This window comes from Dryobates pubescens, chromosome 41 (genome assembly GCF_014839835.1).
Source record: "Dryobates pubescens isolate bDryPub1 chromosome 41, bDryPub1.pri, whole genome shotgun sequence".
NCBI classification, from domain to species: domain Eukaryota; kingdom Metazoa; phylum Chordata; class Aves; order Piciformes; family Picidae; genus Dryobates; species Dryobates pubescens.
In genome coordinates this window covers 126329-139319 of record NC_071652.1, presented here as the reverse complement: position 1 = coordinate 139319, position 12991 = coordinate 126329, and the positions used below count along the sequence as shown (strand labels likewise).

Below are 12991 nucleotides of genomic sequence, written 5' to 3'. Positions count from 1 at the left end.
CCTCAGGGCAGCCTGGAGAGGAGAAGGCTCCAAGGGGGACCTCAGGGCTGCCTGGAGAGGAGAAGGCTCCAAGGGGGACCTCAGGGCAGCCTGGAGAGGAGAAGGCTCCAAGGGGGACCTCAGGGCAGCCTGGAGAGGAGAAGGCTCCAAGGGGGACCTCAGGGCTGCCTGGAGAGGAGAGAAGGCTCCAAGGGGGACCTCAGGGCTGCCTGGAGAGGAGAGAAGGCTCCAGGGGGGACCTCAGGGCAGCCTGGAGAGGAGAAGGCTCCAGGGGGGACCTCAGGGCTGCCTGGAGAGGAGAAGGCTCCAGGGGGGACCTCAGGGCTGCCTGGAGAGGAGAAGGCTCCAAGGGGGACCTCAGGGCAGCCTGGAGAGGAGAAGGCTCCAGGGGGGACCTCAGGGCAGCCTGGAGAGGAGAAGGCTCCAAGGGGGACCTCAGGGCTGCCTGGAGAGGAGAAGGCTCCAGGGGGGACCTCAGGGCAGCCTGGAGAGGAGAAGGCTCCAAGGGGGACCTCAGGGCTGCCTGGAGAGGAGAAGGCTCCAGGGGGGACCTCAGGGCAGCCTGGAGAGGAGAAGGCTCCAAGGGGGACCTCAGGGCTGCCTGGAGAGGAGAAGGCTCCAAGGGGGACCTCAGGGCAGCCTGGAGAGGAGAAGGCTCCAGGGGGGGACCTCAGGGCTGCCTGGAGAGGAGAAGGCTCCAAGGGGGACCTCAGGGCAGCCTGGAGAGGAGAGAAGGCTCCAAGGGGGACCTCAGGGCAGCCTGGAGAGGAGAAGGCTCCAGGGGGGGACCTCAGGGCTGCCTGGAGAGGAGAAGGCTCCAGGGGGGACCTCAGGGCAGCCTGGAGAGGAGAAGGCTCCAGGGGGGACCTCAGGGCTGCCTGGAGAGGAGAAGGCTCCAGGGGGGACCTCAGGGCAGCCTGGAGAGGAGAAGGCTCCAAGGGGGACCTCAGGGCAGCCTGGAGAGGAGAAGGCTCCAGGGGGGACCTCAGGGCTGCCTGGAGAGAAGGCTCCAAGGGGGACCTCAGGGCAGCCTGGAGAGGAGAAGGCTCCAAGGGGGACCTCAGGGCAGCCTGGAGAGGAGAAGGCTCCAGGGGGGACCTCAGGGCAGCCTGGAGAGGAGAAGGCTCCAAGGGGGGACCTCAGGGCAGCCTGGAGAGGAGAGAAGGCTCCAAGGGGGACCTCAGGGCAGCCTGGAGAGGAGAAGGCTCCAGGGGGGACCTCAGGGCTGCCTGGAGAGGAGAAGGCTCCAAGGGGGGACCTCAGGGCAGCCTGGAGAGGAGAAGGCTCCAAGGGGGACCTCAGGGCTGCCTGGAGAGGAGAAGGCTCCAGGGGGGACCCCAGAGCTGCCCCCCAGCACCTGGAGGGAAGGCTGCAGAGGGACTCTGCATGAAGGGGGCTGAGGCAAGCCCAGGGGGAAGGGTTTGGGGCTGAGGCAGAGCAGGGTTGGAGTGGAGCTGAGGGAGAACACTTCAGCCCCGGGGTGAGGAGGCTCTGGAGAGAGAGGCTGTGGCTGCCTCCTGCCTGGGGGTGCTCAGGGCCAGGCTGGATGAGGCCCTGGAGCAGCCGGGGCTGGCTGAGAGCTGTCCCCGGGCAGGGCAGGAGGTTGGAGCAGGAGAGCTCTGAGCTCCCTTTCCACCCCGAGCCACGCTGGGAGCCTTTGCCAGCCGCCTCAGGTTCTCCCTGGGGGCTTCTCAGGCTGGGGGCTGGGTGGGCAGGGGGTCCCCCGGGCTCCCCCCCCCACCCCTGCAGCAGGCACAGCTGGCCAGCTGTGCTGCCCTGCAGCTGCAGCCGGGGCCGTGCCTCGCCGCACGTTACCCAGGCCGCCAGGGCACAGCTTCCCCAGCTGCACCCCAAGATCCCAGCCCTGATAGCAGCCTTGGGGATCCTCTGAGCAGGGAAGGAAAGCAGGAGGTGGCTTCTGAGGTTTGCAGGCTCACAGCTCCAGCCAGGAGCTCCCAGGGAGGAGCTGAGCCCCAGGGGACCTGGCCCAGGGCTCTCTGCTGGCTTGGAGCAGCAGAGAGGAGGGCTGGGGGTGGGGGGCAGCCCTGGGGAGCAGAGCACAGGGCCAGAGGAGGCCAAGCTGGGGGAGATCAGCCTGGAGGGGAGGAAGGCTCCAGGGAGAGCTTCCAGGGCTGAGCAGAAAGCTGGGGACAGAGTCTGGAGCAGGGCAGGACAAGGGGGGAGCTGGTTTGGAAGTGCAAGAGGGGAGCTGGAGGGTGGAGGGAAGGAGCAATTGGTGCTGCTGTTAGACATCCCCTGCCTCACCTGCTAGACACTGCTGCACCCCAGAGCCAAGCTGAGGCAGCAGCAAGGGTCCTGGGAACAGCAGCAGCTGCTGCAGCCCCCTGAGGAGGGCTTCTTGGGCACCTCCTGAGCCAGCAGCCCCCTGAGGAGGGCTTCTTGGACACCTCCTGAGCCAGCAGCCCCCTGAGGAGGGCTTCTTGGGCACCTCCTGGGTCAACAGGCCCCTGAGGAGGGGTTCTTGGGCACCTCCTGGGTCAGCAGCCCCCTGAGGAGGGCTTCTTGGACACCTCCTGAGCCAGCAGCCCCCTGAGGAGGGCTTCTTGGGCACCTCCTGAGCCAGCAGCCCCCTGAGGAGGGGTTCTTGGGCACCTCCTGGGCCAACAGCCCCCTGAGGAGGGGTTCTTGGGCACCTCCTGGGCCAGCAGCCCCCTGAGGAGGGGCTCTTGGGCACCTCCTGGGCCAGCAGCCCCCTGAGGAGGGGCTCTTGGGCACCTCCTGAGCCAGCAGCCCCATGAGGAGGGGCTCTTGGGCACCTCCTGGGCCAGCAGCCCCCTGAGGAGGGGCTCTTGGGCACCTCCTGGGCCAGCAGCCCCCTGAGGAGGGCTTCTTGGGCACCTCCTGGGCCAGCAGCCCCCTGAGGAGGGGCTCTTGGGCACCTCCTGGGCCAGCAGCCCCCTGAGGAGGGGCTCTTGGGCGCCTCCTGAGCCAGCTGCTCCCTGCAATCCGTGACCGCAGGCACCCTGCCCTCCCCTGCCCAGCATCACTCACCCACGTCAGCAGGCAGGCTGCAGGGCACTCCCCATGCCACCAAAACCCCAGGGGACAGGAAAGCCTTCCCATGGATGCATAGACAGGGTTGGGTTGGGTTGGATTGGGTTGGGTTGGATTGGGTTGGGTTGGGTAGGGTTGGGTTGAACTGGGTTGGGTTGGGTAGGGTTGCATTGGGTTGGGTTGGAAGGGACCTTGAAGCTCAGCCAGCTCCAACCCCCCCTGCCATGGCCTGGGACACCTCCCCTCAGCCCAGGCCTCATCCAGCCTGGCCTTGAGCTCCTCCAGGGAGTGGGCAGCCAGAGCCTCCCTGGGCAGCCTGGGGGCAGAGGCTCCCTGGGCAGCCTGTGCCAGGCTCTCCCCAGCCTCCCTCTCAAGGCTTTCTTCCTCCTCTCCACTCTCAGTCTCCTCTCTCCCAGCTCCAAGCCATTGTCCCTCCTCCTGGCACCCCCAGCCCTTGTCCCAAGTCCCTCCCCAGCTCTCCTGGAGCTCCTTCAGGCACTGGAAAGCTGCTCTGAGGTCTCCCTGGAGCCTTCTCTTCTCCAGGCTGCACAGCCCCAACCTGGCCCCACAGGGGAGGGTCTGCAGCCCTCTGCTCATCCTGGTGGCCTCCTCTGAAGCCCCTCCAACAGCTCTGTGTCCTTCTCATGCTGGGGGCAGCAGGGCTGTGGTGAAGCAGAGCTGGCTCTGGCCCTGCAGTGAACCCCCCACGGTGGCACCCAGCGCCCCCAGGTCCCCTCCTGACGCTCAGAGGAAGCAAATCTCCCACCCTGAGGCCTCCTCCCTCCTCCTTCTTGCAGGTTTGCTTGAGTCTGCAGGACAATGCCTGGCTTCTTGGACAGCATTGCCACCATCATTGGCCTCTTCCACAAGCATGCCAAGGAAGATGGAGGCTGCTCCAGCCTCAGCAGGAGGAGGATGAAGGAGCTCATCGAGGAGGAGTTTGCAGATGTCATAGCTGTGAGTGCTGCTGCCAGGGGCTGCAGGCCAGGGCTGGGCTGGAGGGACCACAACATCTCCTTATGAGAGTGGGATGGGGAGGAAGGCTCAAGAGGGCCTGGGAGCTACTGGGGAGGGTGCAGGGGAGGCTGGGAAGGTGCTGAAGCAGCTCTGGGAGGAGCAAAGGCTGAGAGCTGCCTGGGGCTGAGAGCCTGGAGGAGAGCAGCCCCAGAGGGGAGCTGAAGGCTGGGAGGGGGGGCAAGGGGCTGGCATCTGCCCAGGGGTGCCCAGGGCCAAGGGACTGGGGCTGGCATCTGCCCAGGGGTGCCCAGGGCCAAGGGGCTGGGGCTGGCATCTGCCCAGGGCTGCCCAGGGAGGCCAAGGGGCTGGGGCTGGCATCTGCCCAGGGCTGCCCAGGGCCAAGGGGCACAGAGTGGAGCCCAGGAGGGGGAAAGCTGTTTGGGCTGAGGCTGCTGGAGGCCTGGAGCAGGCTGAGCCCAGAGAGGTTGTGGAGAGCTTCCAACCCCTCCCTGGGCACTGTGCCCCCCTGGGCAAGCTGCTGGGGGGAGCCCTGCTGGGGCAGGGGGGGTGCAGGAGCTGCTCTCCAGAGGTTCCCTTCCCACCTCAGCCTTCCTGTGTGACATGGATCAAATGCCACCGAGGTGCTGTGCTGCTGGGCAGGCAGCAGCTGTCCCCTTGCCTGTGTTTCCCTGGGGAGGGGCAGAAGGGTGACCTCTCCTCCTCCCTTCCCTGCCTTTCCCCTGCAGAAGCCACAGGACCCTCAGACAGTTGAGAAGATTCTGCAGTTCCTGGAGTGGGAGGGGGATGGGAAAATCGACTTCACCGAGTACCTGCTCTTGGTGTTCAAAGTGGCCAGGGCCTGCTACTGGTACCTGCCCAAGGGCCCAACCCTGCTGCAAAGAACCAAGCTGACAGCCCCCAGCAAGTCCCTCCAGGAAGCTGAAATCAAGAGCAGGGGCAGCCGTCGGCAGCTCCAGGAGGAAGAAGAAGGAACCCAGGAGAGCAACCACCCCCGGGGCGAAGCGGAGCTGCAACGAGGCACCAGGGTCAACGAGCTGGAGAGGCTTGAGGCAAGCAGGGGACAGCGCCAGCGACGGAACCAAGGCGGCAGAGACGACACCGAGCGAAGCAACGAGCAGGAGGAGCTCCGAGAGGAACGCAGCCGGCAGCCCCCGGAGGCAGCCAGGGGAGAGGCAGAGCTCAGCAGGCACAGCAGCAGAGCTGGGCTGCGGGCAGAGGAGAGGCGACAGCGAGAGAGGGCTGGTCCGGAGGAGCTGGGAGACGTGAGGAGGTGCAGCCGGGGCTGCGAACCTCAACCACGGCCGGACCGGTGGGGTGGCCATGGGCCACAGGAGCTGGCGTGGCCGGCACAGCATCAAAGAAGCCAATGGCCACAAGAAGCAGATAGAAGAAGGTCCAACCAGCCACGTAGAGAGCAGAGAAGCCGCTACCTGCTACGTGAGCCGGACCAAAGAGCAGCCGAAGGCAGCAGCCGGGAGCCCGAGAGCCTGGCCCGGGGACGCCCGCACCAGGCACGCCTGGAGGAGCCGCTAGGGTTCGACCGCAGCTGCTGCGAGCCGCAGAGGCAAGTCCCGGAGCAGGAGGAGATCCAGCAACAGGAGGCTGACTACGAGGAAAGCGAGAGAGAAATCCGGGAGGATCAGGAGTGGGAGGAACGAGCTGATGGAAGGAGGAGGGACGGGAGGAGGAACAGGGAACGGGAGCTGGACCTGGAGGGCTACGAGCGCCGCAGCCGGGAGACAGAACAGAGGGAAGAGCAACGATCCAGGAGAGAGAAAGGAGATGGAGAAAGGAGGCAACGAGAGTCAGAGAGGTACGAGAGGAGACGAGAGGCTGAGAGGGCAGCAGCTGAAGCTGATGTGAGGATCCACCGTGAATCCCGGCAGCTGGAGCCCGTTGAGGAGGTCGTGGAAAGGAGAGACCGTGCCCGTGTCCGGGAAGATCTAGAGGATGAGAGGAGGATCAGAGTGGACCGAGAGAGATCAGAGCCTGTGCGGGAGAGGAGAGTCGACCGGGATGGGGAGCTGGTCCTGGAGGGCTACGAACGCCAGGTCCGAGAGAGGCGAGAAAGGGAAGAGCAACGATCCAGGACAGTCCAAAGAGACAGAAGGGAGCCTGAAGATGGTGAAAGGAGGCAACGAGAGTCAGAGAGGTACGAGAGGAGACGAGAGGCTGAGAGAGCAGCAGCTGAAGCTGATGTCAAGATCCATCGAGAGTCCCAGCAGCTGGAGCCAGTTGAGGAGGTCGTGGAAAGGAGAGACCGTGCCCGTGTCCGGGAAGATCTAGAGGAGGACAGGAGGCTCAGAGTGGACCGAGACAGATCAGAGCCTGTGCGGGAGAGGAGAATCGACCAGGAACGGGAGCTAGAGCTGCAGGGCTATGAGCGCCGCATCCGGGAGACACAGGAGAGGGAAGAGCAACGATCCAGGAGAGAGAGAGGAGATGGAGAAAGGAGACAGCGAGAGTCAGAGAGGTACGAGAGGAGACGAGAGGCTGAGAGGGCAGCAGCTGAAGCTGATGTGAGGATCCACCGTGAATCCCGGCAGCTGGAGCCAGTTGAGGAAGTCGTGGAAAGGAGAGACCGTGTCCGGGAAGATCTAGAGGAGGAGAGGAGGATCAGAGTGGACCGAGAGAGATCAGAGCCTGTGCGGGAGAGGAGAATCGACAGGCAACGGGAGCTGGACCTGGAGGGCTACGAACGCAGCATCCGGGAGACACAGGAGAGGGAAGAGCAACGATCCAGGGCCGTCCAGAGAGACAGAAGGGAGCCTGAAGATGGTGAAAGGAGACAGCGAGAGTCAGAGAGGTACGAGAGGAGACGAGAGGCTGAGAGAGCAGCAGCTGAAGCTGATGTGAGGATCCACCGTGAATCCCGGCAGCTGGAGCCAGTTGAGGAGGTCGTGGAAAGGAGAGACCGTGCCCGTGTCCGGGAAGGTCTGGAGGATGAGAGGAGGATCAGAGTGGACCGAGAGAGATCAGAGCCTGTGCGGGAGAGGAGAATCGACCAGGAACGGGAGCTAGAGCTGCAGGGCTATGAGCGCCGCATCCGAGAGACACAGGAGAGAGAAGAACGATCCAGGAGAGAGAGAGGAGATGGAGAAAGGAGACAGCGAGAGTCAGAGAGGTACGAGAGGAGACGAGAGGCTGAGAGAGCAGCAGCTGAAGCTGATGTCAAAATCCAACAGGAATACAGAGAGTTGGAGCCAGATGATGTCGTGGAAAGGAGGGAGCGTGCCCGTGTCCGGGAAGATCTAGAGGAGGAGAGGAGGATCAGAGTGGACCGAGAGAGGGCAGAGCCTGTGCGGGAGAGGAGAATCGACCGGGATGGGGAGCTGGTCCTGGAGGGCTACGAACGCCAGGTCCGAGAGAGGCGAGAAAGGGAAGAGCAACGATCCAGGACAGTCCAAAGAGACAGAAGGGAGCCTGAAGATGGTGAAAGGAGGCAACGAGAGTCAGAGAGGTACGAGAGGAGACGAGAGGCTGAGAGAGCAGCAGCTGAAGCTGATGTCAAGATCTATCGAGAGTCCCGGGATGTGGAGCCAGTTGAGGAGGTCGTGGAAAGGAGAGACCGTGCCCGTGTCCGGGAAGGTCTAGAGGAGGAGAGGAGGATCAGAGTGGACCGAGAGAGATCAGAGCCTGTGCGGGAGAGGAGAATCGATCGGGAACGGGAGCTGGACCTGGAGGGCTATGAACGCCGCAGCCGGGAGACACAGGAGAGGGAAGAAGAACGATCCAGGAGAGAGAGAGGAGATGGAGAAAGGAGGCAACGCGAATCAGTGAGGTACCAGAGGACACGAGAGGACGAGAGGGCAGCAGCTGAAGCTGATGTGAGGATCCACCGTGAATCCCGGCAGCTGGAGCCAGTTGAGGAGGTCGTGGAAAGGAGAGACCGTGTCCGGGAAGATCTAGAGGAGGAGAGGAGGATCAGAGTGGACCGAGAGAGATCAGAGCCTGTGCGGGAGAGGAGAGTCGACCGGGATGGGGAGCTGGTCCTGGAGGGCTATGAACGCCGCACCCGGGAGACACAGGAGAGGGAAGAGCAACGATCCAGGGCCGTCCAAAGAGACAGAAGGGAGCCTGAAGATGGTGAAAGGAGGCAACGAGAGTCAGAGAGGTACGAGAGGAGACGAGAGGATGAGAGAGCAGCAGCTAAAGCTGATGTCAAGATCTATCGAGAGTCCCAGCAGCTGGAACCTGTTGAGGAAGTCGTGGAAAGGAGAGACCGTGCCCGTGTCCGGGAAGATCTGGAGGATGAGAGGAGGATCAGAGTGGACCGAGAGAGATCAGAGCCTGTGCGGGAGAGGAGAATAGACAGGGATGGGGAGCTGGTCCTGGAGGGCTACGAGCGCCAGGTCCGAGAGAGGCGAGAAAGGGAAGAGCAACGATCCAGGACAGTTCAAAGAGACAGAAGGGAGCCTGAAGATGGTGAAAGGAGACAGCGAGAGTCAGAGAGGTACGAGAGGAGACGAGAGGCTGAGAGAGCAGCAGCTGAAGCTGATGTCAAGATCCAACAGGAATACAGAGAGTTGGAGCCAGATGATGTCGTGGAAAGGAGGGAGCGTGCCCGTGTCCGGGAAGGTCTAGAGGAGGAGAGGAGGATCAGAGTGGACCGAGAGAGGGCAGAGCCTGTGCGGGAGAGGAGAATAGACCGGGATGGGGAGCTGGTCCTGGAGGGCTATGAGCGCCAGGTCCGAGAGAAGCGAGAAAGGGAAGAGCAACGATCCAGGACCGTCCAGGGAGACAGAAGGGAGCCTGAAGATGGTGAAAGGAGGCAACGAGAGTCAGAGAGGTACGAGAGGAGACGAGAGGCTGAGAGAGCAGCAGCTGAAGCTGATGTCAAAATCTATCGCGAGACCCAGCAGCTGGATCCAGTTGAGGAGGCTGTGGAAAGGAGGGAGCGTGCCCGTGTCCGGGAAGATCTGGAGGATGAGAAGAGGATCAGAGTGGACCGAGACAGATCAGAGCCTGTGCGGGAGAGGAGAGTCGACCGGCAAGAGGAGCTGGACCTGGAGGGCTACGAACGCCGCACCCGGGAGACACAGGAGAGGGAAGAGCAACGATCCAGGGCCGTCCAAAGAGACAGAAGGGAGCCTGAAGATGGTGAAAGGAGGCAACAAGAGTCAGAGAGGTACGAGAGGAGACGAGAGGCTGAGAGAGCAGCAGCTGAAGCTGATGTCAAGATCCAACAGGAATACAGAGAGTTGGAGCCAGATGATGTCGTGGAAAGGAGGGAGCGTGCCCGTGTCCGGGAAGATCTAGAGGAGGAGAGGAGGATCAGAGTGGACCGAGAGAGATCAGAGCCTGTGCGGGAGAGGAGAGTCGACCGGGATGGGGAGCTGGTCCTGGAGGGCTACGAACGCCAGGTCCGAGAGAGGCGAGAAAGGGAAGAGCAACGATCCAGAACAGTCCAAAGAGACAGAAGGGAGCCTGAAGATGGTGAAAGGAGGCAACGAGAGTCAGAGAGGTACGAGAGGAGACGAGAGGCTGAGAGAGCAGCAGCTGAAGCTGATGTCAAGATCTATCGAGAGTCCCGGGATGTGGAGCCAGTTGAGGAGGTCGTGGAAAGGAGGGAGCGTGCCCGTGTCCGGAAAGGTCTAGAGGAGGAGAGGAGGATCAGAGTGGACCGAGAGAGATCAGAGCCTGTGCGGGAGAGGAGAATCGACCAGGAACGGGAGCTGGACCTGGAGGGCTACGAACGCCGCAGCCGGGAGACACAGGAGAGGGAAGAACAACGATCCAGGACCGTCCAGAGAGACAGACGTGAGTCTGAAGATGGTGAAAGGAGACAGCGAGAGTCAGAGAGGTACGAGAGGAGACGAGAGGCTGAGAGGGCAGCAGCTGAAGCTGATGTCAAGATCTATCGAGAGTCCCGGGATGTGGAGCCAGTTGAGGAGGTCGTGGAAAGGAGAGACCGTGCCCGTGTCCGGGAAGGTCTAGAGGAGGAGAGAAGGATCAGAGTGGACCGAGAGAGGGCAGAGCCTGTGCGGGAGAGGAGAGTCGACAGGCAACGGGAGCTGGACCTGGAGGGCTATGAACGCCGCAGCCGGGAGACAGAGCAGAGGGAAGAAGAACGATCCAGGAGAGAGAGAGGAGATGGAGAAAGGAGGCAACGCGAATCAGTGAGGTACGAGAGGAGACGAGAGGCTGAGAGAGCAGCAGCTGAAGCTGATGTGAGGATCCATGGTGAATCCCGGCAGCTGGAGCCAGTTGAGGAAGTCGTGGGAAGGAGAGACCGTGCCCGTGTCCGGGAAGAGCTAGAGGAGGAGAGGAGGATCAGAGTGGACCGAGAGAGATCAGAGCCTGTGCGGGAGAGGAGAGTCGACCGGGAAAGGGAGCTGGTCCTGGAGGGCTACGAACGCCAGGTCCGAGAGAGGCGAGAAAGGGAAGAGCAACGATCCAGGACAGTCCAAAGAGACAGAAGGGAGCCTGAAGATGGTGAAAGGAGGCAACGAGAGTCAGAGAGGTACGAGAGGAGACGAGAGGCTGAGCGAGCAGCAGCTGAAGCTGATGTCAAGATCTATCGAGAGTCCCAGCAGCTGGAGCCAGTTGAGGAAGTCGTGGAAAGGAGAGACCGTGCCCGTGTCCGGGAAGATCTAGAGGAGGAGAGAAGGATCAGAGTGGACCGAGAGAGATCAGAGCCTGTGCGGGAGAGGAGAATCGATCGGGAACGGGAGCTGGTGATTGCTGAGAGCCAAAGACGAGAGAGAAGTGAAAGAGAAGAGCCACGATCCAGGACCATCCAGAGGGACTCCCGTGAGAGCAGCAGGCTCCAGATCATCGAGGAAGAGCAGGAGGTTGACCTCGTCCAGCGCCGTCCGGCAGCTGAGTTACGACGTGAAGTGTCTGAGGTCCCTGCCGCTGAGCCCCCAGCAGAGGAGGGGCAGAGGAGCCGCAGGCTTCTCCGCGGGGAAGAAGCACCCGAGGCGGACAGCAGCCGGATCCGTGAGGATGGAGAACGACGACGTGAGAGGAGCCTCTACCAAACCGTGGATGTGGACACCAGGGACCTCTCCCTGCCGGGGGAGCAGGCACCCATCAGCGACCTGCGGGTCCGTTACATCCCCGCCGAGCCTGACGTGCAGCCGGAGGTGAAGGTCCTGCCCCAGCCCTGCGACCCTCAGACCGTTGCCTACCTGGTCCACGTCATCCAGAACGTGAATGATCCTGAAGCCACCACCTACGAGATCGTTTGCCACCACCCCCACGACCCGGAGCAGCCTCTCTACGTGAAGAAGTGCCAGGTGTCAGCCAAGCCACCAGCAGCTCCCTGCGATGCCGACCACCCCCCGGAGCCACAGCCCCAAAGGGATGAGGGAGAAACGGAGGAGCCAGAGGACCTCCCGGCTGCCAGCTCCCGGCAGAACCCAGAGGATCTCGAAGGGCCGCAGGAGAGAACCGAAAGAGGGGTGAAGGAAGGGGCTCCCCGGGCCTCTGCCGCCGAGCTGGGCGCTGTTAAGGGTGACCCTGGCCGGGCGAAGACCAAGGAGGACCGGAGGGACAGTCAGCGCCCCAAGGTGCCCAGCGCAGAGGAGAAGCAGCAGCCCCAGGGAGATGGATCGAAGGCTGCCAGGGAGAGGGAGCGTGAGGACAGGGAGGCCAAGGGCTGCCCACCTCCGCCCCAGGCTGCAGGGCCACGGGAAGCCGGCGAGCAGGGCCGGAGAGCTGCCGACGAGAGCCGAGCTCAGCCGCCGCGGCGGGACGGAGCCGGCCGCGGCCGAGAGGGTGCTGAGCTTCCTCCGGCCGAGAGGAGCAAGCAGGCAGCGCAGGAGAGCGGCAGGAGGAGCCCCCGGGCAGACAGCGATGCTCAGCGGGAGGAGGAGCCCCGGCCGGGCACCAAGCTGAGCCAGGGCCCCTCCGGCACCCCGCAGGAGGCACCGAGCCGTGCGACCAAGGATGCAGCCAAAGCTTCTTGAGGAGAGGTCCTGCCCCTGGAGCCGGCAGAGCTTCCCCGAGCCCCTTGGAGGATCTCTTCTGCTCTCTGCTTTCACCTTAGGAGCACTTCTGCTCCCTGCTTTCACCGCGGGCTGTCACCAGGGCACACAAAAGGGTTCATGGGGGGGCTGGGAGGTGCTGTCCAGCGGCTGTGGGAGTTACCTCCAGGTACCAAACCCTCAGCAGAGAGGCTCTGCCTCGGGATCTGCAGCTTCTGCCTCCCTGCACCACTCCTTGGCCACCTGCACGCAGTATTTAGCCACCTTGCAGCTCTGATTTGGATTCCTTGGGTCTCTCTCTCTCTCTCTGTGTCCTTGGTGTCCTCTCTTCTCCCCTGTGGCACAAGCTGCAGCTCACCACCCCCGCAGCTCTCCAAGCCTCCTGACCAGAAACACGAAGGAAAAGCTCCAGCAGCTCCCTCCTGCCCCTTCTGAGGGCTGAAGAACCTCAAGGCTGGGGAAGGACAAACCAACCAACCCACCACAAACCCAACCAAACAGCCCCAAAGCCTTCAGTCGACACTTTCCTGCTCCCTTCCCAGCTGAGCAGGCTCCCAGGCTGCTGCTCCACCGAGGCTGAGGCTGCTGCAGGGTGCTGGGGGGTGGGGGGTGGGGGGGGGGGGGGTGGAAGGGGGTTTGGGATTTCCTCTTTCTTCTGCTGCTGCATTGCATGGAAAAGAAAAAGTCAGAATAAATTGCTGATTGCCTGCACCACTGCTGCCCTCCTCCTCCATCCTCACCCCCCCTGCTGCCCTCCTCCTCCATCCTCACCCCCCTGCTGCTCTCCTCCTCCATCCTCACCCCCCTGCTGCCCTCCTCCTCCATCCTCCCCCCCCCCTGCTGCCCTCCTCCTCCCTCCTCCCCCCCCCTGCTGCCCTCCTCCTCCCTCCTCCCCCCCCCGCTGCCCTCCTCCTCCCTCCTCCCCCCCCTGCTGCCCTCCTCCTCCCTCCTCCCCCCCTGCTGCCCTCCTCCTCCCTCCTCACCCCCCCCTGCTGCCCTCCTCCTTCATCCTCCCTCCCCCCTGCTGCCCTCCTCCTCCATCCTCACCCCCCTGCTGCCCTCCTCCT

General features: G+C 63.3%; 1 protein-coding gene across 1 annotated transcript; it reads left to right on the top strand.

The window, feature by feature from the left end:
- The first annotated feature begins 3834 nt into the window (after positions 1-3834).
- On the top strand, positions 3835-11906 carry LOC104297484 (trichohyalin-like). Its single transcript, XM_054177519.1, has 5 exons — positions 3835-3972; positions 4719-6323; positions 6540-7631; positions 7848-9974; positions 10191-11906. The coding sequence occupies exons 1-5, from the start codon at positions 3835-3837 to the stop codon at positions 11904-11906; spliced, it is 6678 nt and encodes a 2225-aa protein (XP_054033494.1).
- Positions 11907-12991: the final 1085 nt, after the last annotated feature.